Source organism: Phyllopteryx taeniolatus, chromosome 17 (genome assembly GCF_024500385.1).
Source record: "Phyllopteryx taeniolatus isolate TA_2022b chromosome 17, UOR_Ptae_1.2, whole genome shotgun sequence".
Taxonomy (NCBI): domain Eukaryota; kingdom Metazoa; phylum Chordata; class Actinopteri; order Syngnathiformes; family Syngnathidae; genus Phyllopteryx; species Phyllopteryx taeniolatus.
The window spans coordinates 9,108,718-9,135,150 of record NC_084518.1 but is presented as its reverse complement, the minus strand read 5'-3'; the positions used below and the strand labels follow the sequence as shown (position 1 = coordinate 9,135,150).

The 26,433-nt window shown below is 45.5% G+C and overlaps 1 protein-coding gene and 1 long non-coding RNA gene across 11 annotated transcripts in view; one reads left to right on the top strand and one right to left on the bottom strand.

Annotated features, from left to right (window-relative positions):
- Positions 1-26,433, top strand: part of amot (angiomotin) — a 162,280-nt gene that overhangs the window by 124,404 nt on the left and 11,443 nt on the right. For 7 of the 10 annotated variants that reach the window (XM_061750816.1, XM_061750819.1, XM_061750821.1 and 4 more), the window contains 4 exons: positions 2,655-2,783; positions 13,532-13,770; positions 13,881-14,135; positions 19,124-21,039. In XM_061750816.1, the coding sequence (XP_061606800.1) occupies positions 2,655-2,783; positions 13,532-13,770; positions 13,881-14,135; positions 19,124-19,257 (757 nt within the window). In that variant the 3' untranslated portion in view covers positions 19,258-21,039. Of the gene's footprint in view, positions 1-2,654; positions 2,784-13,531; positions 13,771-13,880; positions 14,136-19,123; positions 21,040-26,433 lie in introns of those variants that run through there. The other 3 variants (XR_009785044.1, XM_061750823.1, XR_009785043.1) reach the window with 2 other exon arrangements.
- On the bottom strand, positions 20,917-23,144 carry LOC133466805 (uncharacterized). The gene is made up of 2 exons (XR_009785046.1): positions 23,004-23,144; positions 20,917-21,182 (listed from the first exon to the last, which is right to left on the bottom strand). It is a non-coding gene; the product is annotated as an uncharacterized LOC133466805 (long non-coding RNA).

The window sequence follows — 26,433 nt, the reverse complement described above, 5'->3', positions numbered from 1 at the left end:
AATCCAGAGGCACTGGCCCCAATGACCATGTGATGTTGCAGAGGTGTGTTAACTTGGACAGCCCCACAACATCCAGAGCCTTGAGGAACTCCAGGCGAATCTCATCTACCCCCGGGGCCTTGCCACCGAGGAGCTTTTTAACCACCTCGGTGACCTCAACCCCAGAGATAGGAGAGCCCGCCTCAGAGACCCCAGACTCTCCATCCTCATGGGAAGGCGTGTTGGTGTAATTGACGAGGTCTTCAAAGTATTTTCCCACCACCTCACAATGTCCTGAGTCAGGGTCAGCAGCGCCCCATCCCCACTATACACAGTGTTGATGGTGTACTGCTTCTCCCTCCTGAGATGCCGGTTGGTGGACCCGTATTTCCTCAAATCCATCCGGAAGTCATTCTCCGTGGCTTCACCGAACTCCTCCCATGCCAGAGTTTTAGCTTCCGCAACCACCTAAGCTGCATTCCGCTTGGCCAACCAGTACCTATCAGCTACCTCTGGAGTCCCACAGGCCAAAAAGGCCCGATAGGACTCCTTCTTCAGCTTGATGGCATCCCTCACCCCTGGTGTCCACCAACGAGTACGGGATTGCCACCACCACAGACACCGACCACCTCACCGCCACAGGTCCGGGCGGGCGCCTCAGCAATGGAGGTGCCGAACATGGTCCACTCGGACTCAATGTCCCCCGCCTACCCCTTGAAGTGGGTGAAGTTTAAACTCCTTCTGACAGGGGAGTCTGCCAGATGTTCCCAGGAGACCCTCACAATATGTTTGGGCCTGCCAGGTCGGACCGGCATCAGCTCCGCCCCTCTCTTCACCCGAGTGTCCAAGACATGCGGCCGCAAGTCCGATGACACGACCACAAAGTCGATGATTGAACTGCGACCTAGGGTGTCCTGGTGCCAAGTGCACGTATGGATACCCTTATGCTTGAACATGGTGTTTGTTACTGACAATCCGTGATGATCACAGAAGTCTAATAACATAACACCCCTAGGGTTCTGATTGGGGGGGGGGGGCGATCCTCCCAATCACGCCCCTCAGGGCCTCACTGTCATTGCTCAAGTGAACATTTAAGTACCCCAGCAGAATGATGGAGTGCTTAGCGGGAGCGCTCTCCATCATCCCCTCCAAGGACTCCAAAAAGGGTGGGTACTCTGAACTGCTGTTTGGTGCATAGGCAAAAGCAACAGTCAGGACCAGTACCCCCACCCGACCAGTACCCTCCACCGTGGTAAGTAAGTATACCCACACCTGCTCGGCGTCGCTCACTGTGGGCAACTCCAGAGTGGAAGAGAGTCCAACCCCTCTCAAGAAGACTGATACCGGAGCCCAAGCCGTGTGTTGACGGGAGCCCAACTATATCTAGTCGGAACCTCAAACACCAGCTTGGGCTGCTTCCCTGCCAGAGAGGTGCCGTTCCACGTCTCTTGAGCCAGCTTCTGTAGCCGGGGATCGGATCGCCAAGGTCCCTGACTTTAGCCGCCACTCAGGTTACACTGCACCCGACCCCTATGGCCCCTCCCAAAGGTGGTGAGCCCCATCGGTGCAGGCCTGGCCACCTGGCGCTCGCCTTCGAGCCCCACCTCCAGGCCTGCCTCCAGAGGGCCGCCCCTGTGTCGCGTCTGGGCAAGGGAAAATGTCTTCCTGTATTCTTAAACATCATAGGGGTTTTGGGAGCCGTGCTTTGTCTGGTCTCTCACCTAGGATCTGTTTGCCATGGGTGATCCTGCCAGGGGCATAAACCCCCAGACAACTATGCTCCTAGGATCACTGGGACTCACAACCCCCTCCACCACAATAAGGTGGCGGCTCAAGGAGGGGATATTCATTATTTTTCTATTGTATTCAGTATCTGTTTGAGTGTAAAATGCTTCAACTAGTGTGGCTTGCAGCCTGTGATGGCAGCTATTTCCTCCTTGTAATTCATTCAATGACAATTGTATAACTTATTGAATGTCACGAAAGTGAACATATAAAGAACATTAATAATGTACTATAGATATATGAAAAAATATATAGCCATCAATTTTCTAACATTTAACTTGGGGCAGGTCATGTGGATAGCAGTCTAAGCAGGGTTGCCCAGACTTCCCTGTCTCCACCTACCTCCCATGGGGTGGGGGTGATGTGTGTGTGTGTGGGGGGGGGGTATACACAGGGCTTTCCTGGCTATCTGTGAGGCATGACTTTAGTCTGTCCCCTGAGGTATCCTACCCCAGCTGGATACTTTGGATAACCTCACTAGGAATGTTTCTAGGAGGCATTCAAAGTAGATGCTTGAGCCCCCTCAGCTTTTGGTTTAACAGTGCTGTGCCTCTGAGCAGTTTTAGGACCTTGATTGAGAGGACCTCTGTCGTGCTAAGTCAGTGGAAAAGCACTCCCATGAGTCCCTTTTTAGTACCCATCAGAATAAACTATCTTCCGTTCCCCTGTCCAAACCAAGTATTTACAGTGCTACTGCCACCCTGTACTCCAAGGTAATGTAGAAAATGTACTGTAGTTGTACATGAGATGTGTGTGAATGCTTCTCTACAATGTATTTTCCAATTGGCTACTTAGTGGTTCGAGCAATCTCAACACAGAATGTTGCCTATTTCACCCTTCTTGAGTCATTTAATGTTTTTTTCTTAAAGATGCTGCTGTCTGTTTTTCAGGGATACCTCTGTCGCGATGTTAAGCCATTCTCCCAGCAGCAGCTATGACACATCAGTGGAGGCTCGCATTCAAAAAGAAGAAGAAGAGATTCTAATGGCTAATCGCCGATGTTTGGACATGGAAAGCAGGTATCAGATTTAGAACTATCAGTGGTGCAGAATTTTGACTTATTTACTCCCTGTTGAAAGTGTAAACTTTTCTCAAAGCATTTTAATAACTGATTATACAGTTACTACACTAGTAAAAAAAAAAAGTGTTTAAGCACTTTGGGCCATATTCTCACATTAGTTTTTTGGTTTGCATAAAAACGTAATTAATTTAGGAGAAAACAATAAGCCGGAAGCGACGTCTGTGTTACTTTCGGTTTGTGTGATTTTAAGTTTCGGCGTTAAAATCTAATTATTTTAACTCGAAAAGGGGCACCACGTCTCTTTTTAGATGTATAAAACGTCAGGACAAAGTGACAAAAAACCTCTATTTCTCGTAATCTGAAGGTTGCTCCAGGAATTAGATAAGAGTTCTTGATAAACAGAGGTCTTTCGTCGGTTGCTGGGTGTCATCTTTAATGGCGTGTACGTTACATATCCCCCCCTTTGTTGGCTTGGGTGTTCTAGCATCAGTGCTAATGGCGCATAGGGTGTTGTCAATGTGGGTAATGTCAATCGCCTGAGTTCCTTCAAATTGAATCTGCTTAAGCGTCTCAGGATCAACCTCCAATTTGTACTGTCCGAAAAGAAATTAGATTAGTTAGAAATCTCAATTTTGCTCTAATAATTGTCGGCTGGCAGATGGTAGAGGGCGACATCCTCAATAAGCAAAATGGCATCTTTGGGGACGTCGAGCCACATGGTTTGATTAGGCAGGGCGAGTCTCGTCGTGGTGTCGTAGTGGTCGTAACTCAGAGTTGTGCTTAGGGCTGGTGTGTTGACTAGCCATTTGGTCCCAAGAAGTGAGTAGTAGTAACCTGGTAGTGAGGTGTAGCTTCTGCTCTACACCGCGACCCATCCTTCATGGGCTTCAGGCCACAAATCCAATCCGCGACATCTCGGATGAACGGCTTACTGGGACACAGGTAATGGATGTCTTTTGTGAGGATGCACGTGCAAATTTGGCGCCAGATACAGATTAGGATTACTATCATGATAGGCGAATACTGCGGGATTACTGACTCGGACGTAAGTGTCGCCCTGCCAGATGCCAACATTAATTACGTCTTTTAGGCGATAGATGTTGCGGGAGTCGATAATTGGGAGAGTAACAAGGAACTCAGGGTATACATACAAGACAGTGGAACTCCTGAGAGAAAAAGACAAGTGGCCTTGGACAGGGCTAATGAGGCTTGCTAGAGCTTTAGAAAGGATGATTTCGACTAAGCTCAGGGGTACCAAGTATGGAGGAATTCTACCCATTGCTAAATTGTCTATGCAGGGAGCAATTTCACATAGCCTGTCATTCATCAACCTGTTAGCTATCTGTGTGTGAGCATAATCCGTTAGGAAGAGCGACAACAGAGTGGTTAGGATCTGCCTATTTTGGTTAAGGGTTGCACTGCAAGCGTCAGGAACTAAATTGGGTACTCTTAGCGTGTTGCTTAGCAACCAGGAATTGGTTACTTTGTTAGCCATGCGTTGTCGTGTGGTGGGGATTTCGGACTGGAATTCCCGAGGTTGTGTCTCGATGATACAAAGGCTACGAGCGTCACCGGTGAGGGCGTTGCAGATACATGTTATTTCGGTCGCTATGTTTTTGGTTTGCGACAGAATTTCGACATAACGACTGGCGCAGAAGAGAAGAGGAATGCTGGGAACCAGCACAGAAGGAGGCGTTCATCACCAGTGGTTACTGCAGATGCCATAGAAGAGCCGGGTCCAAGGCGTTGCCTGAGGAAGCAAAGGGTAGGCAGGGTGGGAAAAATGGCACACACCACTTTGCCAGGGCCAGAGAAGAAGTGCATGGGAAGTCCAAGGTCTCTGAGAAGAGACAGAATCCACATCCTGTGCTGTTGAAGCCATGCATGTGAGAAAGTCACGAGAGAAGCAAGATGCCTCTGCGACCATTGAAGGAGCGGGCCAGCTATGTAGAGAAGTCGCAATGAACCACAGCGTGATGGCTGAATATGCAGTCCATTGATTAGGGACAGAGTCCACAAAAATCGTTTCGAAGGGCGCCACTTTACTATTTATTAGGGGGTCGAGTGGGGTCAAAAGGTTGAGGGAAGGTGCCGTGTCCCAAGAGTGACACCTGGTGGACCTGTTTGGCATCATAGGTACGGTCCCCCCTTTTGTAAGATCGTCAACTGGGCGCCATTGTTTTGGAGATGTCAGAGTGCGGACCATGTGCAAGTCAGTTAGGCTGCAGTCTAATGAGTCTTTAGAGAACAAAGTATTTGATTAGCACCTCTCCCAAATGCTGTCGTTCGTCATCGTAACTCAGGGCGTCAGCATCCGCTAGGAGCTGCTGCACGTGAGTTTCGAAGTTGGGATAAGGGAGCGGGCGACTATCACCCGGTGTTGCCGGCGTCGGCGAGTTGGTTTCCGAGGAGTATGAGGGAGTGGGAGGAGTCACAGGAGATGTGCTTTTGGGCCTAATTGGGATTGTACTGAGTGTATGGATCACCAGGTGATGGTCTGCAGCCAGGTACACTGATGATGTCATCACACGCAGTGGGTCCCACTAGAATGATGTGTCACAAAGGGACAGTGAGTCAAGGCTCGGCAATGGGGAGAGGTCTAGTGTGAGGTGACTAATCACGGGTACCGTGAAATTGAAGTTGTGGAAGTCGGAGCAGATCAAGAGGCCTAGTAGATCTGGGGATGTCACTTCGTGTGTGTTGTGGCTTAGCAGCACGGTGGTCCGGGAAGCGTCGAGGAGGGGTGTGGCATGCAGCGACAAACGCAGGTCGTTAAACTCTGGCGAAGGTTGAACGAATGGAGAAGAACCGGTTACTGATTGGTTACCGCGTGCAACCAGTCGAATAGGGAAGTTAACAGTTAACGCTTTTAATATAACTTCGTCTTCGCTCAAAACTTGTGTCAGGGACGGTTTGTCCCGACTGAAGGTTTAATGGTTGAAAAACACGGTTAGCGGAATCGCTATTAGCGCGCGACCACAAAACATTGTGAATGGTGTCAACTTGAACGGTCAGTCGGACAAGTACATCTGTGCCTAAATAAGTTCTATGAAGCAAATTGGGGACTACAAGGAAGCAGTGAGTTAACGAGCAATGGTTACATTGCAGGTTCAGGGCGCACACGCCCACTGCAGTGACGGCAGCACGTTATTAACGGGAAAGCTAAAGAATTTTCAGTGTTAATTGAAAGTCAGGATGCTTAAGTCGTAGGGTGTCAAACAGTGTCTGAGAGATTGACGATTTTTCCGCCCACAAGGCCAGGATGACATCGTCTGTCGGCCAGTCATGCAAATTATTATTATTACATTGGGGCAGTAGCGGTCTTGGACAAGATGGCAGAGAAACGTGTCGAGTTCTCTAAGTCGGTTCAGCGGTGGTGTGGTGGCTACAGGGGACTCGGCGGTGTCGTCAATGGGTGTGTCGTCACTTGAAGGAGTGCGGTCTGACAGGTCTCAGTCCTCCGAGTAGTCCTACACCAGACACCGGTCTGAGGACAGTTCCCTAAATGGTGGTGGTAACGCCTGTTCCACCTGCGCCCACAGCTGAAGATTTTTGTAATCAATTAGTGGCTCGAAGCGGCAGAGCAGGTCTTGGCCGATGAGTAGGGGGGCAGATTCAATTGGAGACACGTAGACCGTCACGCTGACATTGGTTGTTTGGATGACACGACTTCTTTTGATTGTCAGGTTTAACATCGCCAGAGCGTTGTGTGTCCATCACGCGCGTCGCACGTAGCTCCCTCTAATTCCATCTGCGGCGCTTCATTGGTAAAGAAGACGCCCGAGTCTTGTGCTTTAGAGGGAGGTTTTTAGCAAAGCCTTTGGCGGCCAGTTCGCGCAGTTGGGCACTGGACAGTGTGCACGGGCACGCTGTTATGCCCAGCTGGTGGCTGGTGTTTGGATGTAGGTTTTCGACAAACAGTGTTTTGACATTTTTGTCCTCTTCCATATTCAGTTCATTTAAATTTCTGAAGTACGCTTTACGCAACCGGCTTGGGGTGTGTCAACTCTCCCCTGTTTAACTGTGAGGGCTGCAGATAAACCGGTCGCGGCCTCTGGATCATCAAATTCTTGAGACAATGCTTGGCAGAGAGCCGGGTAATTGGCCAGCAACCGGCTAGACGTAACTTTAATGAGGTACAATCTGTCGTCAGTAGTTGCAGAAGGGAATCGGTTAAGGTGAAATTCGAGGTCTCTAAGGTACGAGGCTGTGTCGTGTGACCCGTTTGGCTTAGGTTCGAACCTCGGAATGTTGCGTGCAACTTTGTCTTTTTAGAGTCATACCTGGAGCTGCGCTGGGTTGAGGGAGAGTCGGGGGTGAGTCGAAAAGGTAAGCTGCGACTGCTGGGGCTGCCACATGGGAGGAGGTCGTACGGCGCCCCCAGAAGGTGGGTTGGAGATGTTTTGTAGGGCTCTGTGACACTTCTGGCGAGGGAGGAACCCCAGCTGTCTGTAGCAGGGGCTGGAGAGATGGGATGAGTCGCAGAGTCGGCGGACAGCTGTCGAGGTAATTGTAGCTCACATCTGACATGGACGAACTCATCCTCTTGATCCCGGAGCTGTTGTTGGAGGCAGGACAGCTCCGTCTCTAGGACTGCCATCTTTGTCTTGAACTCGTAGGACTGTTCCATCTCTTTGGAGCGTTCTGCTGTGAGCATTTTGGTGCGTTCGGTGAGCCGCGGGATGTCACCGGAAGCGTGACGCAGCAGAAGAGTTGCTCGCTGATGTTCGGCCCGTAATTAAAGCACTTGGTCATTAGACGGTCGGCCGGCTAATTCTACCAATAGCTTTTAAGTGGGCAATCTCGGCATAAGCGTCTTGTAGATGTTTTTGTTGAACTCCGGAAGTTAGTTCACTAGAGATAGGGTCCTGGGTTGATTTATCCTCGTCCCAGTTTAATTCTTTAGATGGCAACTGTGAAGCCTCAGCTGCGGTAGTGAGCTCAGCTATCCGAGTCTCCCCGTCATCGCGTTGCATTTCAACATCAAGGAAGCGGGCTTTAAACGCGCGGTGGTGTCTTTCAGTTGTGCAGTTAACTGGACTTGTTTATGCGGTTCAGCTTCCAGTCTGCGCTTCCCCCGTGCGTCCTCCTGGTCGCTCCATTTGAGTTGGAGTTCAGCACCATGCAACCAAGCTTAGGAGTGAGATTTTTATCTTTTCAGGTTTTGTGCTTGGCGTCACTCATAAGTTGTGCAATGTTATCATTGAGGACTTCAAGGCCAGCATTTTTGTCAAGACTCTGCATAGCCCGGGATAAGTTCACTAGTTAAGTTACTGACGAGCTCTTCCAGTGTGTCAAGATTGTCGTATTGACTGGAACTTTCTGAAAGTTCCACCATGATTGCTTTGCGTGAGCAGTAGCTGTACGCGGTACGCAACTGAATTGTTTGTAATGTAAGCTTGTTTGAGCGGTGTGTCTAACTTGGAATAGAGGCACAATATAACCGATGTAATTAATTGTTAAACAATTAAATAGCGTTCGCAAATTATGACGTGAGGGTTTGTCCCGTAACTTTAAAGGTGTTCGAGAATGTGCATAGAAACAGTGATCGAATAGAGCAAAAGTGTTGACGGCGTCGAGCTATGCGCACATAATTTATTTGATCAAATTGAAATTGCTGCGTGAGACTTGGCAATTTAATTGTTGATTTAAAACAGTTGTGAAGGGAACTTGGTGGAGTGAAACAAATTAACAAATCAGCTTGTTAACTAAATTTTAAACTAATTTAACCAATTAATTTATTTAGCTTTGATAAATAAATTAACTTTAGTTATGATTTAGTTTAAAAAATTTATTTGAGTGTGTGATGGCTATCACTGCAAGTCAATTCAATTTGTGAAAGCCATTTAGGACTTCAGCTAATTTCATTTTTTATTTAACTTTGGTAAAAGTCAAATGAACTTATACTTAGGCTTGTAAATTAATTAATTGCTTGTATGGCAAGCAATGGTGTGGGCTTTAGGCAGAGGGAAAAGCCAAAAACAAAAGAGAGAAAAACTATTTGGAAAAGAAAAAGAAATTTAAAAAAATAAAAATAAAATGTAAAAAAATAAATTGAAAACAATGAAATAAAAACACCCCCCACCGTGGGAGATCGGCGCACAATGAAAGCTTAAAACCAGCAAGAAAAAGCACTCGGCGGTGCTGTAGACAAGCTAAAGTTTATTATTTCACCAGCAGTGATCAAGAAGGAACACGGTCTCGATGCGTTCGCTAACTGTTTCCTAGCTCGGCTGAGCTAACAAGCTTCCGGTTTACCGGGAGCAGCGTAATGGAATGAGCGTCTGCGAGGGGGCACTCGAGGACCGACCAAAGCCTGTCCAACGGTTCAAAACCACGAAGGAATGAACCCAAGTGGCGACGTCACGATGATGTCACGTCTTCCCCAAAGACGAAGCCTTAAGTCGAAAATGACTAAATGGCAGTCTGCTTTTGAGCGTTTCAACACAAGCCAAAGATGACGACCGTTACAGGCGTCACGTGTTTTTTTTTTTTTTTCAAACACAAAGAGCTAACACAGCTCAGAGTTTGACTGACACACAACAGGGATTCTCGGTATAACACGCCTCTAGGATGGCCAGTGACTTCCGAAATCTCCTATTTACACAGTGAAACTCAGAATAAGATTCCCCAAAACCACAATGGACATATAACTAGTCTGGTCATTGTCTCATTTTAGTCAGAAAAAAAAGTCGTTGACTATGAGGAAAATTGTTCGTCAACAAAATGAACACTGGGCGATGTAGAGTTGTTTGCATTTGTGATTCTATACTGTATGTATAAGGGGGCAAAAGGTAAGACCGGTTTCCTTGCGCCACAAATCGATCTAGTAGGAAAGTTATAATGGGTATTTTCATGGGTTGCAAGGCGGCAAAATACACGGGAGCATCCTCGCACTTCTGGTGCATTTTTCAAAAAATATCATTTAGAGCTTGGATGCCTTGAAAATAGCGGTTAATGCAATCTCATGTTCTTGCCTTTCTCCAATATTTAGCAACACTATGTGTTTGGGCTGGCCAAAACTAAAAGGCCATCCATCCATTTTCTTCCGCTTATCCGAGGTCGGGTCGCTGGGGGGGAAGTACCTTTAGCAGGGAAGCCCAGACTTCCCTCTCCCCAGCCACTTCCTCCAGCTCTTCCGAGGGGATCCCGAGGTGTTCCCAGGTAAGCCAAGAGACGTACTCTCCAGTGTGTTCTGCGTCGTCCCCGGGGTCTCCTCCCGGTGGGACGTTCCCGAAACACTTCACCAGGGAGACGTCCAGGAGGCATCCTAAACAGATGCCCGAGCCACCTCATCTGGCTCCTCTCAATGCGGAAGAGCAGCGGCTCTACTCTGAGCCCCTTCCGGGTGACCGAGCTTCTCACCCTATACACCCTGCGGAGGAAACTCATTTCGGCTGCTTGTATCCGGGATCTTGTTCTTTCGACCCACAGCTCGTGACCATAGGTGAGGGTAGGTATGTAGATCGACTGGTAAATAGAGAGCTTCGCCTTTTGGCTTAGCTCCTTCTTCACCACAACAGACCGATACAAAGTCCTCATCACTACAGACGCTGCACAGATCTGCCTGTCGATCTCCCGTTCCATTCGTCCCTCACTCGTGAACAAGACCCCAAGATATTTGAACTCCTCCACTGGGGGCAGGATCTCATCCCCGACCTGGAGATGGCACTCCACCCTTTTCCGACTGAGGACCATGGTCTCAGATTTGGAGGTGTTGATTCTCATCCTAGCCGCTTCACACTCAGCTGCGAACCGCTCCAGTGAGAGTTGGAGATCACGGCTTGATGAAGCCAACAGAACCACATCATCTGCAAAAAGCAGAGATCCAATACTGAGGCCACCAGCCCGGACCCCCTCCACGGCTTTGCTGCGCCTAGAAATTCTGTCCATAAAAGTAATGAACGTAATCGGTGACAAAGGGCAGCCTTGGCGGAGTCCAACCCTCACTGGAAACGAGGCCGACTTACTGCCGGCAATGAGGACAAAACTCTGACACTGGTCGTACAAGGGCAGAACAGTATCAGTGGGTTCAGCACCCCATACTCCCGAAGCACCCCCTGAAGGAGTACCCGAAGGACACGGTCGAACGCCTTCTCCAAGTCCACAAAACACATGTAGACTGGTTGGGCGAACTCCCATGCACCCTCGAGGATAAGACATTAATATTGAAGCCATTATGTCTTATCGATTATGTCTGTCACAAAGTCAAGTTCTTGACAAAATTCTGAAAATATGGAAATTCAGACAAATTTAGACAAATTGTTTTGGAAGTGAATTTTTTTAGGTTGGCAGGTCTACCTCAAAGTCCCTTATTGATCAAATGCTAAAACCTGCTTGCCGGCAAACACTTTGCCACTCTCTTTGTCCCCCAGTTTCAAAACCTAGCACTCTGTGGCTGTTCCTCCATCGTTCTGCTGCTGATTTCTTACCTGTTCAAACTGCTATTGTCACAGCTAGGGCTGGAGGCCACAGCAACCCCACCAACAAACGTATCTGTGATTCTGGCACATTTTGCATCATCTCAGATGAGATTCTTCAATTTCTTTGCACTCTTTTTTATTTTTGTTTTTGCATGTTTCTTTCACTATGTCGTCGCTCACTACTCTACACAACTGGGATACTAGTGGTGGGAGTGACACGAGACAGATTTCATACTATATCCTGATTGACTCAGTCTACTGTCTGTATATAAGTTGGATCAATGGGCCACCTCCTCTATGTTACAGGGAAGGAGTCGGGCAGCTTTTGTTCTACAACCCCAATTCCAATGAAGTTGGGACATTGTGTTAAACATAAATAAAAACAGAATACAATGATTTGCAAGTCACATTCAACCTATATTTAATTGAATACACTACAAAGACAAGATATTTAATGTTCAAACTGATAAACTTTATTGTTTTTAGCAAATAATCATTAACTTAGAATTCTATGGCTGCAACACGTTCCAAAAAAGCTGGGACAGGTGGCAAAAAAAAACAAGTTGAGGAATGCTCATCAAACACCTGTTTGGAACATCCCACAGGTGAACAGGCTAATTGGGAACAGGTGGGTTCCATGATTGGGTATAAAAGGAGCTTCTCTGAATTGCTCAGTCATTCACAAACAAAGATGGGGCTCGGTTCACCTCTTTGTAAACAAGTATGTGAGAAAATAGTCGAACAGTTTAAGGACAATGTTCCTCAACATGCAATTGCAAGGAATTTAGGGATTTCATCATCAACGGTCCATAATATCATCAAAAGGTTCAGAGAATCTGGAGAAATCACTGCATGTAAGCGGCAAGGCCGAAAACCAACATTGAAAGGCCGTGACCTTCGATCCGTCAGGCGGCACTGCATCAAAAACCGACATCAATGTGTAAAGGATATCACCACATGGGCTCAGGAACACTTCAGAAAGCCAATGTCAGTAAATACAGTTCGGCGCTACATCCGTAAGTGCAACTTGAAACTCTACTATGCAAAGCAAAAGCCATCTATCAACAACACCCAGAAACGCCGCCGGCTTCTCTGGGCCCCAGCTCATCTAAGATGGACTGATGCAAAGTGGAAAAGTGATCCGACGAGTCCAAATTTCAAATTGTTTTTGGAAATTGTGGCCGTCGTGTCCTCCGGGCCAAAGAAGAAAAGAACCATCCGGACTGTTATGGACGCAAAGTTCAAAAGCCAGCATCTGTGATGGCATGGGGCTGTGTTAGTGCCAATGGCATGGGTAACTTACACATCTGTGAAGGCACCATTAATGCTGAAAGGTACATACAGGTTTTGGAGAAACATATGCTGCCATCCAAGCAACGTCTTTTTCATGGGCGCCCCTGCTTATTTCAGCAAGACAATGCCAAACCACATTCTGCACGTGTTACAACAGCGTGGCTTCGTAGTAAAAGAGTGCGGGTACTTGACTGGCCTGCCTGCAGTCCAGACCTGTCTTCCATTGAAAATGTGTGGCACATTATGAAGCGTAAAATACAACAACGGAGACCCCGGACTGTTGAACAGCTGAAGTTGTACATCAAGCAAGAATGGGAAAGAATTCCACCTACAAAGCTTCAACAATTGGTGTCCTCAGTTCCCAAATGTTTATTGAATGTTGTTAAAAGAAAAGGTGATGTAACACATTGGTCAACATGACGCTGCCCCAGCTTTTTTGGAACGTCTTGCAGCCATAAAATTCTAAGTTAATGATTATTTGCTAAAAACAATAAACTTTATCAGTTTGAACATTAAATATCTTGTCTTTGTAGTGTATTCAATTAAATATAGGTCGAACATGATTTGCAAATCATTGTATTCTGTTTTCATTTATGTTTAACACAACGTCCCAACTTCATTGGAATTGGGGTTCTATATCCTGATTGGTTCAGTTTACTTTCTGTATTATAGATGGACCAGTGGGCCGCCTCCTCCAGGCTGTGGGTTGGTCTTTTGGAAAAAAATGGGGGGGGGGGGGGGGGGGAGAATATGTGTTGCTTTGGCCCAAGAGACACTGGCCCGCCAGGCAAATGACCGTGTGCTCGATGGCCATTCCACCTATGGTCGCAGCACATACACAATTAATGTTTGTTGATGGTTTGCTGCGCTCTGATATGTACAGTGTCAAAAGGCCTTAACATTCCCCTCAGTGTTTATGTATCAGCCCTGCGACTGACACATGATCTGCCCAAGGTTTACCTCACCTCACACTGCCCTAATTCAGTGTAATATGTTTTTTAAATCGATTCTGATTCTTCTTTTTATTAAGGATAAAGAATCTCCATGCCCAGATCATAGAGAAAGATGCTATGATCAAGGTACTCCACCAGCGCTCCAAGAAGGAGCCAATCAAGTTAGATGTGCCATCTACAATGAGGCCCTCCAAGTCTCTTATGTCCATCTCAAACACTGGTCCTGGAAGTTTAGGGCTACTCTCTCATGGCATTGGAGTCAATAGCTCAGCTGTCACTGAAGAACGCAAAGATAGCAGTTGGAAAGGGAGCCTAGGTAAGAGTTAGTTAATGTGCATACTTTCACAAACAGTGTGATTGGAGTATAATGGTGATCGTTGTAGTTAGTCTTAAAAGCAATCATGGTGAATTTTTCTTCTCCTTCAGGGGTTCTGCTTGGTCCAGAATTTCGCACAGACTCTCTCAGAACAGAATCTATCACATCATCTCCCTCCCCAGTATTTCCTCCCACACAAATTACAGCAGTTCACTCAAAGACAGGCAGCAGGGATAGCTGCACGCAGACGGACAAGAATCAGAGTCAGGACACCAGTAAGCCTGGCACCCCAGCCCTTCAGAACATGATGGTGCCAAGTCGATTGTCCAGCCCCAGTCCCGTTTACATCCCAGAACGTGTAGCTGGTAAGATTACAAACTGAGAATCATGTTTATATTTTATATGTAATCAGAGACAACTTGTGGTTTGACTGATATGTATGTATAGTAGATAGAAAACATCTACAAACTATGTGCTGAAATATATGCCACCAGAAACTGAAATTGAATAATTTATATTTTAATTGGCTAAACTTGAATAATTGCAAGCGGCACGGTGGAGACTGGTTAGAGCGTCTGCCTCACAGTTCTCTTTGCATGTTCTCCCCGGGCCTGCGTGGGTTGTCTCCGGGTTTCCTCCCACATCCCAAAAACATGCATGCTAGGTTAATTGACAACTCTAAATTGCTCGTAGGTGTGCATGTGAGTGCGAATGGTTGTTTGTTTGTATGTGCCCTGCGATTGGCTGGAAACCAATTCAGGGTGTACCCCGCCTCCTGCCCGATGATAGCTGGGATAGGCTCCAGCATGCTCGCGACCCTGGTGAGGAGAAGCGGCTCGGAAAATGGATGGATGGATGGATGGATGAATAATTGCATTAAAAAACTGAACTTGATTAACATAATTTGAATTTGCAGTGATCTCGTTTGACGTACGTCCCGCGTTTGAGACGTACAAAAATTAGCAGGTACGCATAAAGTACGATCAATCTGCATCTAGAGCTATCGATTCGTACTCGAGTTGCTGGAAATCCTGCGTATGAGTTGGTTTCATATTTAACATTTTTGACGAGGCAGGACTCTAGAGTGCGACTAATTCAGCCACATATGCGCCCAAATTTCTGAATGGTGCAGCAAAAAAAAAAAAAAAAACAGAGGGTGCGTAGTAATTTTGAGTAAAAAGAAAATATTTCTGCAACTTGAAAGCACACACATGAAACCCATCGTGGTCTCTAAACCAATCAGAGATAGTGAAGGGTGGGGACCCTCTGTCTGATTGGCCGTGTGCGTGTCTGTGCATTTTGAAATGCGGGCGCTCGCGTACATGAAGCTATGTTTTCTGACGGTAAGCCGGTAGCTGCACAGTCCAAAAATAATTTATATCATGGAAAAGTTTATTTATTTCTACAATTCCATTCAAAAAGTTAAGGATTCATAATTATAGATTCAGGGCCCACAATTTAAACAATTGCAAGTATTTGTTTATTTTTACATAATTTGAGTTTCCAGCTCATAAAACCTGCGAAATCAGGAATAAAAAAAATTAGAATACTGTGAAGAAATCAGCCCAAATTTTGCAGGCCATAAATGTTTTAAACTGAGTGTCACACACTAATCATCTACTAAACTCAAAGCACAGGCCAGGCCACCTGCACAGGTTTCCCCAGGTGTCATTAAATTGCTTCAGTTTGGTTCAATTGTCTCAACTGGGTTCAATATGGGCAAGAATGCAGACTTGAAAACTGGCCAGAAGACCATCATTGATACCCTCCATAGGACAGGTAAGCCACAAAAGTTCATAGCGAAGGAGGCTGGCTGTTCACAGAGTGCTGTGTCCAAACATATCAATGTTTCAAAGTCTAGTGGAAGGACAAAATGTCCCAGGAGAAGATGCACCAGCAAAAGAGATGACCATGGGCTTCAGCGGATTATCAAACAAAGAAGATTAAAACATCTAGCAGAGATCCAGAAAGAGTGGAATGAGTCGGGAGTCGCAGCTTCAAAAACCGTCACATTTAGTCGCATCCGGGAGATGGGCTACAACTGTTGGGTTCCTCGGGTCAAGCCACTTCTGAGCCTGAGCCAACATAGGAAGCGTCTCAACTGGGCCAATGAGAAGAAGGACTGGACTGTTTGCCAGTGGTCCAAGGTCCTCTTTTCCGAGGAAAGTAAAGTGTGGCTTTCATTTGGGAATCAAGGTCCAAGGCTTTGGAGGAAGACGGGTGAAGAACAGAACCCAAACTGCTTGCGGTCCAGTGTGAAATATCCACAGTCAGTCATGATTTGGGGTGCAATGTCCAGTGCAGGTGTTGGTAAACTGCTTTCTTAAATCCAATGTCACCACAACAGTCTACCAGAATGTTTTACAGGACTTCATGATTCGTTCTGCTGAGGATCTGTATGGAGATGCAGATTTCATCTTCCAGCATGACCGGGCTCCTCCCCATACCGCCAGAAGCACCAAAACATGGTTTGATGCCCATGCCATCAACAGTGCTTGACTGGCCAGCCAGTTTGCCGGATCTAAAAAATGAGGGGCACCAGACCCACAAACAAAGAAGAACTGACACCAAACATCAAGGAAATCTGGGCTTCCATAACTCCCAGGTAATGCCACAGGCTGATTGCCTCAATGCCACGGCGCATCGAGGCAGTAATTAAAGCAAAAGGATTCCAAACAAAGTATTGAAGTTTAACATATCATTTTGAAAGTACCATATTTTGATTGATTCAATGTGACCCTAATTTCTTTATTTTTTCTACTAAAACTGAGAAGTAAATGAGGATTTCTTCACAGTATTCAAATTTTTTTAATTCCTGATTTTGTGCGTTTTATAAGATGGAAGCCCAAATTATGTAAAAATAAACAAATAAATACTTGAAATTGTTTAAATTGTGGGCCCTGAATCTATAATCTATGGAGGTTTAACTTTTTGAATGGAATTATACAAATGAATAAATGTTTTCATGATATAAAATTTTTTTGGGAAAGGATCTCTATTTCCAACACCACCGCGACAATGTGGGAAAATTTAGAATTGGACCCACACCTTAAAACCTCAAAGTGAAAAAAAAAACATTTTAAACACAACCATCCCACCCAATTTCTTCTGCTGGGAACAAAACACACGGTGGGACATTTCCTGTCAGCTTGCAATTATGGAAGCCTTTGCCCAACAATGCAAATGCAAAGTGACAGAGTATATGGTGCACGTATGCTCACATTATACCGTATACAGTATAGCGTACTCACTATTGTAAGAGATGCAGCCATTGAACATGTTGACAAAGCAGCGTTTAAAAAAAGGCTGCAGACTTTTGAAAAGAAGTACAAATCTTGAATCAAAATAGGTTCCTTGATCTACTTGTGTTGTTATTAATGTTGCTACTTGGCACTTTTTCTTAACCAAGTGGAAATTTGATTCGCAGTATATTGCATGCTAAGGCATTAATTACATTTTAAGCTTCTGTGCCAAATGTTTAATATTGGTTTAAGTCATTTTTTTGTGAACAGAGCCTGAATCCGTTTTATTTATAAATTTGAGATGCTGTGACTGTTTCACAGAGTGAATCCTCTTGTCACCCAGTCTCTTTGGAGAAGAGTCGAGGTAAAACAGCTGCATGCGGCACATGACGATATATCGAGGCCGGTAAAATTACGGTCGCAAGTACATGCCGCAAGCCACAAAAAAATGGACGGAAGGCCGCAAATGGCCGGCGGGCCATGGTTTGGGCACCAATGATATGGATATAAAAACTCTGTGCTGCTATTGAGCAGGTGTCATGAATGTATATGTACAACCCCAATTCCAATGAAGTTGGGACGTTGTGTTAAACATAAATAAAAACAGAATACAATTTGCAAATCATGTTCAACCTATATTTAATTGAATACACTACAAAGACAAGATATTTAATGTTCAAACTGATAAACTTAATTTTTTTTTAGCAAATAATCATTAACTAAAGCTGGGACAGGGTCATGTTTACCACTGTGTTACATCACCTTTTCTTTTAACAACATTCAATAATCGTTTGGGAACTGAGGACACTAATTATTGAAGCTTTGTAGGTGGAGTTATTTCCCATTCTTGCTTGATGTACAGCTTCAGCTGTTCAACAGTCCGGGGTCGCCGTTGTCGTATTTTACGCTTCATAATGCACCACACATTTTCAATGGGAGACAGGTCTGGACTGCAGGCAGGCCAGTCAAGTACCCGCACTCTTTTACTACGAAGCCATGCTGTTGTAACACATGCAGAATGTGGTTTGGCATTGTCTTGCTGAAATAAGCAGGGGCGTCCATGAAAAAGACGTTGCTTGGATGGGAGCATATGTTTCTCCAAAACCTGTATGTACCTTTCAGCATTAATGGTGCCTTCACAGATGTGTAAGTTACCCATGCCATTGGCACTAACACAGCACCATACCATCACAGATGCTGGCTTTTGAACTTTGCGTCCATAACAGTCTGGATGGTTCTTTTCCTCTGGCTCGGATGACACGACGTCCACAATTTCCAAAAACAATTTGAAATGTGTACTCGTTGGACCACAGAAGACTTCTCCACTTTGCATCAGTCCATCTTTAATGAGCTCGGGCCCAGGGTGTTGTTGATAAATGGCTTTTGCTTTGGATAGTAGAGTTTCAAGTTGCACTTACGGCTCCAGCGCCGTACTGTATTTACTAAATTGGTTTTCTGAAGTGTTCCTGAGCCCATGTGGTGATATCCTTTACACATTGATGTCGGTATTTGATGCAGTGCCGCCTGAGGGATCAAAGGTCACGGGCATTCAATGTTGGTTTTTGGCCTTGCTGTTTACATACAGTGATTTCTCCAGATTCTCTGAACCTTTTGATGATATTATGGACCGCAGATGATGAAATCCCTAAGTTCCTTGCAATTGTACGTTAAGGAACATTGTCCTTAAACTGTTCGACTATTTTCTTCACAAAGAGGTGAACCTCGCCCCATCTTTGCTTGTGAATGACTAAGCAATTCAGGGAAGCTCTTTTTATACCCAATCATGGCACCCATCTGTTCCCAATTAGCATGTTCACCTGTGGGATGTTCCAAATGGGTGTTTGATGAGCATTCCTCAACTTTCTCAGTCTTTTTTGCCACCTGTCCCAGCTTTTTTGGAACGTGTTGCAGCCATAAAATTCAAATTTAATGATTATTTGCTAAAAACAATAAGGTATTGTATTCAATTAAATATAGGTTGAACATGATTTGCAAATCATGGTATGCTATTTTTATTTATGTTTAACACAACATCCCAACTTCATTGGAATTGGGGTTGTCGATGGATTTTATTTTACGAGTTTTCACGTTCTTATTTATGTCACATATAGATGGGCCAGTGTTTCATACCAGCACCCTGGAGCGAAGGATCCCTGTCCAGTCCCAGACCCACTCACAGCAACACCTCCCAGCCACAAGCACTCCACAGGAAGTGGACAAGGATATGATGGAGATTCTCATCTGACCCCATTTTCTCATCCAAATGAGAAAATGGGTGAAAACTCTAAACTTTTTGGCATGTGTCAGCCCTGCGCCACTATATAAGTACTGAGCGCCTTCATTCCAGCAGTGGCTATACAATGCAATTGCAAGTTACTTAGTTACAAGGCCTACTGTATTTGTACCACTACATTGTGCAGTTGGCTAGCAAACTACAGTATGCCTACAACCCAAAATATGAGGATGAGGGGAATGAGGATCAAACTTTATGGGATGTCCACCCAGACCCATTTCGATGGTCCCTCCCAAGTGAATGCCGGGGGCCATTACCCCCCCTCCCCCCACCTCCCTGCAACTTTGCACGCCACTGGAATCCAGCCAAGAAACTATAACAGTCTCCTTTTGCGAGAGGCTGCTGCTTGTCCCTGCGAGGCTGCGTGTACATGTGCAAATGATTGACAACACCCCTTGATCAAGGCATCTGTCTCTACAGTCTCTGGTTGGCTATTGACACGGAGTGCTAATTAAGATTAAATGACAGACAGAAAATGGGCCTAGAAAGGTATGATTTCTCAGAAGTTTGTTTAATAACATTCTTCTGTCAGGTCATACTGACAAAAAGTGTTTGTTCTTTTTTAAACTGCAAACTCCATCTTTAGCTGGATATATTATGGCGGCTCAAACATATGCAGATGTGGAGGCATATGCTAGAACAGGGATGGGCAACTCAAATGATGTAGGGGACCACAGTTCCTAACCAGATGTATGACAACAATGCCTTTTTAAATATGATCAAAATATGTGAATGTTTTTTTATTGAACCAATGTATCTTAATATATGTCATGCTCAAATCATAATGTGTTGACCAGATCCACTCTTGAACAACAAAGGGCTTGAAGCGATCAAAAAATAACCACCTACTGGGATTATTTTTTCCAACACAAAGGGCTCTATTACATAAAAATGACCATTCAAAGATGATACAGAACTGCTGAACAGCAAACCAACATTTAGTGCAAGAACTTATTTTGTGCATTTTTTCACACAAATCAACTCACTCAAAATGTTTGCCCTGCACTTCATTCAAAACCCCCAAATTATGTGGCCTACTCACTTTGCAGGATAGGGCACTTCACTCTCCTTAGTTAAAGGAGTCCTGTTGTGCGTCTCCCCTGTCCTGCCACTTTTCCAACCCACCATATGCATTTGCAACACTATTAACGGCGTTATATACTGTATATCCATGTTTTTGGGGGAGACATTTTAGTAACTCCTCAGGCACGTTAAACAAAGTGTCAAAGATTCTTGTGAAGAAAAAAAATCTGTTTGTTGCTTTTAATTTCAGAGCTTGAGTATACTTCTCGCATCAACTTTGGTTCCCAGCATGCATTGCGCTATTATGAATTTTTGCTGTAATCAGGACATTAATCATCACCGTTCAAGTGTATTCATGTTACCCAAAGTTAGTTGTAGTGTGTCTTGATTACGGATGGGTACCTTTCACTATTTATAACGGTACAGTACCTATTCCCGGTACCTGGGAATCGATACCGGTACTCAGCGGAACCCATTTTTGGTCCTTTTGTCTGTTGAATGGATGGGAGAATTTCAAATTTAAAAAAATCTATTTAACATTTATTTTTCCATATAAGCCTATACACTTTGACATATATAACAAAGCAAGAAGAATCACCTTTTATTGTCATGAACATGCATGAATTCAGTTCTCTGCATTTAACCCATCACAGTGAACACATACACGTTAGTGGAACACACTGGAGCAGGGGGCAGCTGAAGCGCCCGGGGAGCATTTCGGTGTATCAGTGTCTTGCTCAAGGTCACCACAGCCGTGAGTCCGGATGATGTTGACAGATGGTCCAGTCAGGGTCTTGAACCCAGGTCCCCCACGGTGGTAGGTGATGATCTTAACCATTGGGCCACGGCAACATCTTAAGTTTAAAACAAATCAGCAAAAGAGGATGGAATAAACAAATGAATACAGTACAAGGTATAATCTTTTACCAATAATAATAATAAAGTGTACACGGTAGATGACTGGTTAGCACATCTGCATCACAGTTCTGAGGACCCGGGTTCTAATCTGGCCTCGCCTGTGTGGAGTTTGCACGTTCTCCCCGTGGGATTTCTCAGGGTACGCCGGTTTCCTCCCACATCCCAAAAACATGCACGGTAGGTTAATTGAAAACTATAAATTGCCCGTAGGTGTGAATGTAAGCGTGAATGGTCGTTTCTTTCTGTGCGCCCTGCGGTTGGCTGGCGACCAGTTCAGGGTGTACCCTGCCTCTCGCCCAACGATAGCTGGGATAGGCTCCAGCACGCCCGCGACCCTAGAGAGGATAAGTGTTACGGAAAATGAATGAATGAATAAAGTATAAATAATATGAACAATAAATAAAGTATTACAAAATACAAAGTGTGGAGCCAACTTATTTGCAATGCAGAAGAAACAAAGATAATCAGTAATTGCATTAAGATGTATTATGATAACTAATAGCGGCACGGTGGACGACTGGTTAGCACATCTACCTCACAGTTCTGAGGATTCAAATCCGGCCTCGCCTGTGTGGAGTTTGCTTGTTCTCCCCGTGCCTGCGTGGGTTTTCTACCAGTACTCTGGTTTCCTCCCACATCCCCAAAACATGCATGGTAGGTTAATTGAAGACTCTAAATTGCCCGGAGGTGTGAATGTGAGTGCGAATGGTTGTTTGTTTGTTTATGCGCCCTGTGATTGGCTAGTGACAGTTCAGGGTGTACCTTGTCTCTTGCTCAAATATAGATGGGATAGGCTCCAGCACGCCTGCGACCCGAGTGAGGATAAGCGGTACGGAAAATGCTTGGATGATAACTAATGCAAGTTAAAAAGCCAAGCTTTTCGTTCGAACATAATTTTTGCGAATGTGCATTACATTGAAGGCAAGAGCACCATCCGTTCCTATATAATATTGGCTGAGAAACCTCGTTTTTGTGGCTTTTTATTGCAGTATGCAAATTTGGGCCAGCTGATGCCAAGCAAAGATATCCAGCAAACCTTCTGTACAACAGCAGCACCCAGATTTGCCTTAAATCAGAATCATCTTTATTTGCCAAGTATGTCCAAAAACACACAAGGACTTTGTCTCCGGTAGTTGAAGCCGCTCTAGTACGCCAACAAACAGTCAATTGACAGAGAACACTTTTGAGACATAAAGACATTGAGAAAAACAGTCACTCAGCAATAAAGGGTTACTAGTTATTTGGTAATGCCGGTACAATTATTATTATATTTTTTTATTTTTATTTTTGATAATTGTGCAAAAAGATGCAGAGACCTCTAGCACTTAGAGCAGTTTGAATGAATAATATAGCAATAGTCCGGTGCAATGACCATTGTGCAAAGGGCGCCGAGACTTCAAGGAGTGTATGCAGTTTAAAGTGACTAGTACCGCGATAATCTGGGACAATGTCGATTGTGGAAATGTTGCAGATCCTCCTCAGTTCGTGTGCTAGTGGGGCAGATGCGACTCTAGCATGAGTAGCCAGTATTGGTCAACAACAGATATGCAAATAGTGCAGCGTGGCGAGACTACTACAGTGAGTGCACGAGTATGTATAATTGGCCTGACAGAAATGTGACAACAAACTCAAGACAACAAAATTGCCAGCGTCTTGCAATGGAATGATAGGTTATCTGTTTAAGAAGTTGATTGCAAGAGGGAAGAAGCTGTTGGAATGTCTGCTAGTTCTAGTTTGCATTGATCGGTAGCGCCTACCTGAGGGAAGTAGCTGGAAGAGCTTGTGACGGGGATGTGGTGGGTCAGAGAGGATTTTGCACGCTCTTGTCTTAGTTCTGGCAGCGTGCAAGTCCTCAAGGGTGGGTAGGGGGTACCGACAATCTTTTCACAGTTTTGATTGTCCGTTGCAGTCGGAGGTTGTCCTTTTTTGTAGCAGCACCAACCCAGACTGTGATGTAAAAACACAGGACTGATTCAATGACCGCTGTGTAGAACTGCCTCAGCAGCTCCTGTGGTAGGCCATGCTTTCTCAGAAGCCGGAGGAAGTACATCCTCTGCTGGGCCTTTTTGAGGACGGAGTTGATGTTGATTACCCATTTCAGGTCCTGAGAGACTGTAATTCCCAGGAACTTGAAGGTCTCGACGGTTGACACAAGGCAGCTGGACAGCGTGAGGGGCAGCTGTGGCAAAGGATGCCTCCTGAAGTCCACGATAATCTCTACAGTCTTGAGCGTGTTCAGCTCCAGGTTGTGTCAGCCGCACCACAGCTCCAGCCGCTCCACTTCCTGTCGATATGCAGACTCGTCACTGTCTGTGATGAGGCCGATGACAGTGGTGTCATCTGCAAACTTCAGGAGTTTGACAGCCGGGTACATTGAGGTGCAGTCGTTCGTGTAGAGAGAGAAGAGCAGCGGAGAGAGGCGACAACCTTGGGGTGCCCCAGTGCTGATGCTGCGTGTGGATGAGGTGGTCACCCCCAGCCTCACCTGGTGTGTCCTGCCCGTTAGAAAGTTGTAAATCCACTGGGAGATGGCCATCGAGACACTGAGTTGGAGAAGCTTGGAGGAAAGGAGTTCAGGGATGATGGTGTTGAAGGCTGAGCTGAAGTCCACGAACAGTATTCTCACGTAGGTCCCTGCATTGTCGAGGTGTTCTCGGATGAATTGCAGTCCCATGTTGACTGCATCATATGCGGACCTGTTCGCTCGGTAGGCAAACTACAGGGGTCCAGCAGGGGACCTGTGAGGCTCTTGAGTTGGTCCACCACAAGACGTTCAAAGGACTTCATGACCACAGCTGTCAAGCCGACAGGCCTGTACTCATTTAGACCCCAAGATTGTTGGTTTCTTGGGGACTGGAATGATGGTGGGGCGTTTGAAACAGGATGGTACATTTCCAGAGATCTATTGAAGATCTGTGTGAAGACTGGAGCGAGCTGGTCCGCGCAGACTTTGAGGCAGGATGGGGACACATGGTTTGGGTCTGCCGCTTTGTTAATCTTTTGTTGTTTTAAGATGCGTCTCACGTCCTGTTCGTGGATGGTTAACGCAGACGTCAGAGTTGTGATTGTGGTCGGTGGTGTGGCTGGGTGGGTATGGGTTGTGAAAGTGTCCTTTTCAAATCTGCAGTAGAAGGTATTCAAGACGTTGGCTAGTGTGCTATTGTTCTCAGCTTGGGGTGATCGTCGCTTGTAATTGGTCAGCGATTGTAATGCATGCCAGACTGATTTAGAGTAGTAAACTGTTTTTCCAACTTTGCTGCATAATTTCTCTTTGCAATATTAATTTCTTTAGTCAGCTGGTTTCTAGCTCGATCATACAGGGCCCTACCCTCGCTCTGATATGCGCCTTCCTTAGCTTGGCGAAGTTGCTTAAGTTTGGCAGTGAACCACGGCTTGTTGTTATTGAATGTGCGAAATGACTTTGTTGGTACACACACATCTTGTCCGCATATTCATCCAGGCTGCCAGCTGAATTTTCAAAGATACTGTGGATAAAGATAAACAGCTTTGAAGTTCTATCTTTGCTTCATTGGTCCACTTTTTCACTGTTTTCACTGTAGGCTTCACGCATTTAAGTTCTTGCCTGTATTAAGTGAATTAAGCAGTGATCAGACGAGCCCTGTGCTGCACGAGGTTTGGCACGGTATGTGTTATTTAGTGTAGTATAGCAGTGGTCTAAATTCCTATTTTCCCTGGTAGGACAGTCGATGTGTTGGTTGTATTTAGGGAGTTCGTGGTTGAGTATAGCTTTGTGAAAGTCCCCGAGAATAATGAGGGGTGACTCCGGGTGTTTTTTTTTCCAATTTCATTTACTTGCTCGACGAGCATTAGCAGTGCGGCGTTCGTGTTAGCTTGAGGCGGAATGTAGACACCGGCGAGAATGAATGATGAGTGAGTAGAATGGCTTACAGTTCAAAAACAGCGACTCTGAATGCGGGCTGCAGTGTCTGCTGAGCTCCGTGACGTCCGTACACCAGTTTTCGTTGATATAGAAGCATATCCCGCCGCCTTTTGTTTTCCCCAATGATTCCACGTCGCGGTCTGCCCGGTGAAGATGGAAGCCGGGAAGCATGACGGCGCCATCGGGTACAGCCTCACAAAGCCAAGTCTCCGTAAAGCACATGGCGGCGGAACGTCCGAAGTCTTTACTGGTCTTTATCAGAAGATGAAGCGCGTCCATTTTGTTGGGTAGGGAGCGTGGATTCGCGAGGTGGATCGACGGAAAAGCCAATCTGTACGCTCTTTTGCAGAGCTTCACTTGGATGCCGGCTCGCTTCCCTCTGTTGCGTTGCCTTCGCCTCCGTGTGCCAAGGACCGCGGTCGCTGCTCCGGGGGGGGGAAAAACTGAGCAGATTTGCAAAAGTTGGTGAAAGAAAGTCCGGAGTAGCTTTTGTGTCAAACATCATTCAATTAGAATAATGTGATTCCTATCACAATATTGTATTGCAAATCAAGTTAATATGAAGTTAAGTGTTGTACCATTATATAAAGTGCCGAAAGCAAAAAAATGGTAAGTATTGGTTCCACTTGTCACGTGATGGCTGCACGTAAGCTTTAGTTTAGCTTGAGGTTTATTTCGGATGCCGCAAAAGCTCTTTGACTCATTTGTATCAAATCTGTACGTACAGTCCATAACGCAACACGACACTGCCATTTATTAATGAATGAAAATAAGCGTGAATACCTCAATAACTTTGGTCGGCCGTTGAGTCGAACCAAGTAGTGTTGTTTCGTTCGCGAACGTTTCGTTCAGAAGAACGAATCTTTTTATTGAACAAACTGAACTTTACTTGGCCGCCACCCGCCGTCAGGCAAGCGAGTCAGCTGGGAGTGGACACAGAACTGCTAAAGTGTTCTGTCATTCACTTCTGAATCTTTGGCGAATGACCAATGAGCAGCCAGCGTGAAGGCGGGGGCAGGCCTTCATTAAACATACTGCCATGTGATTTGCGATTCGCTAGAGTTGTCACTCACTTCGGCGAATGACCAATGAGCAGGCAGTGCCGTACAAGCGGGGGAGGGACTTAAGTGAACTGAGTGATTCGTTCAGTGAACTGGTGTAATGAGGAACTGAAGAACTGAAGAGTGATTCGTTCAGGGGAGGGGCTTCAGTAAACTGAGTGATTCGTTCAGTGAACTGGTGTACTGAGGAACTGAAGAACTGAAGAGTGATTCGTTCAGGGGAGG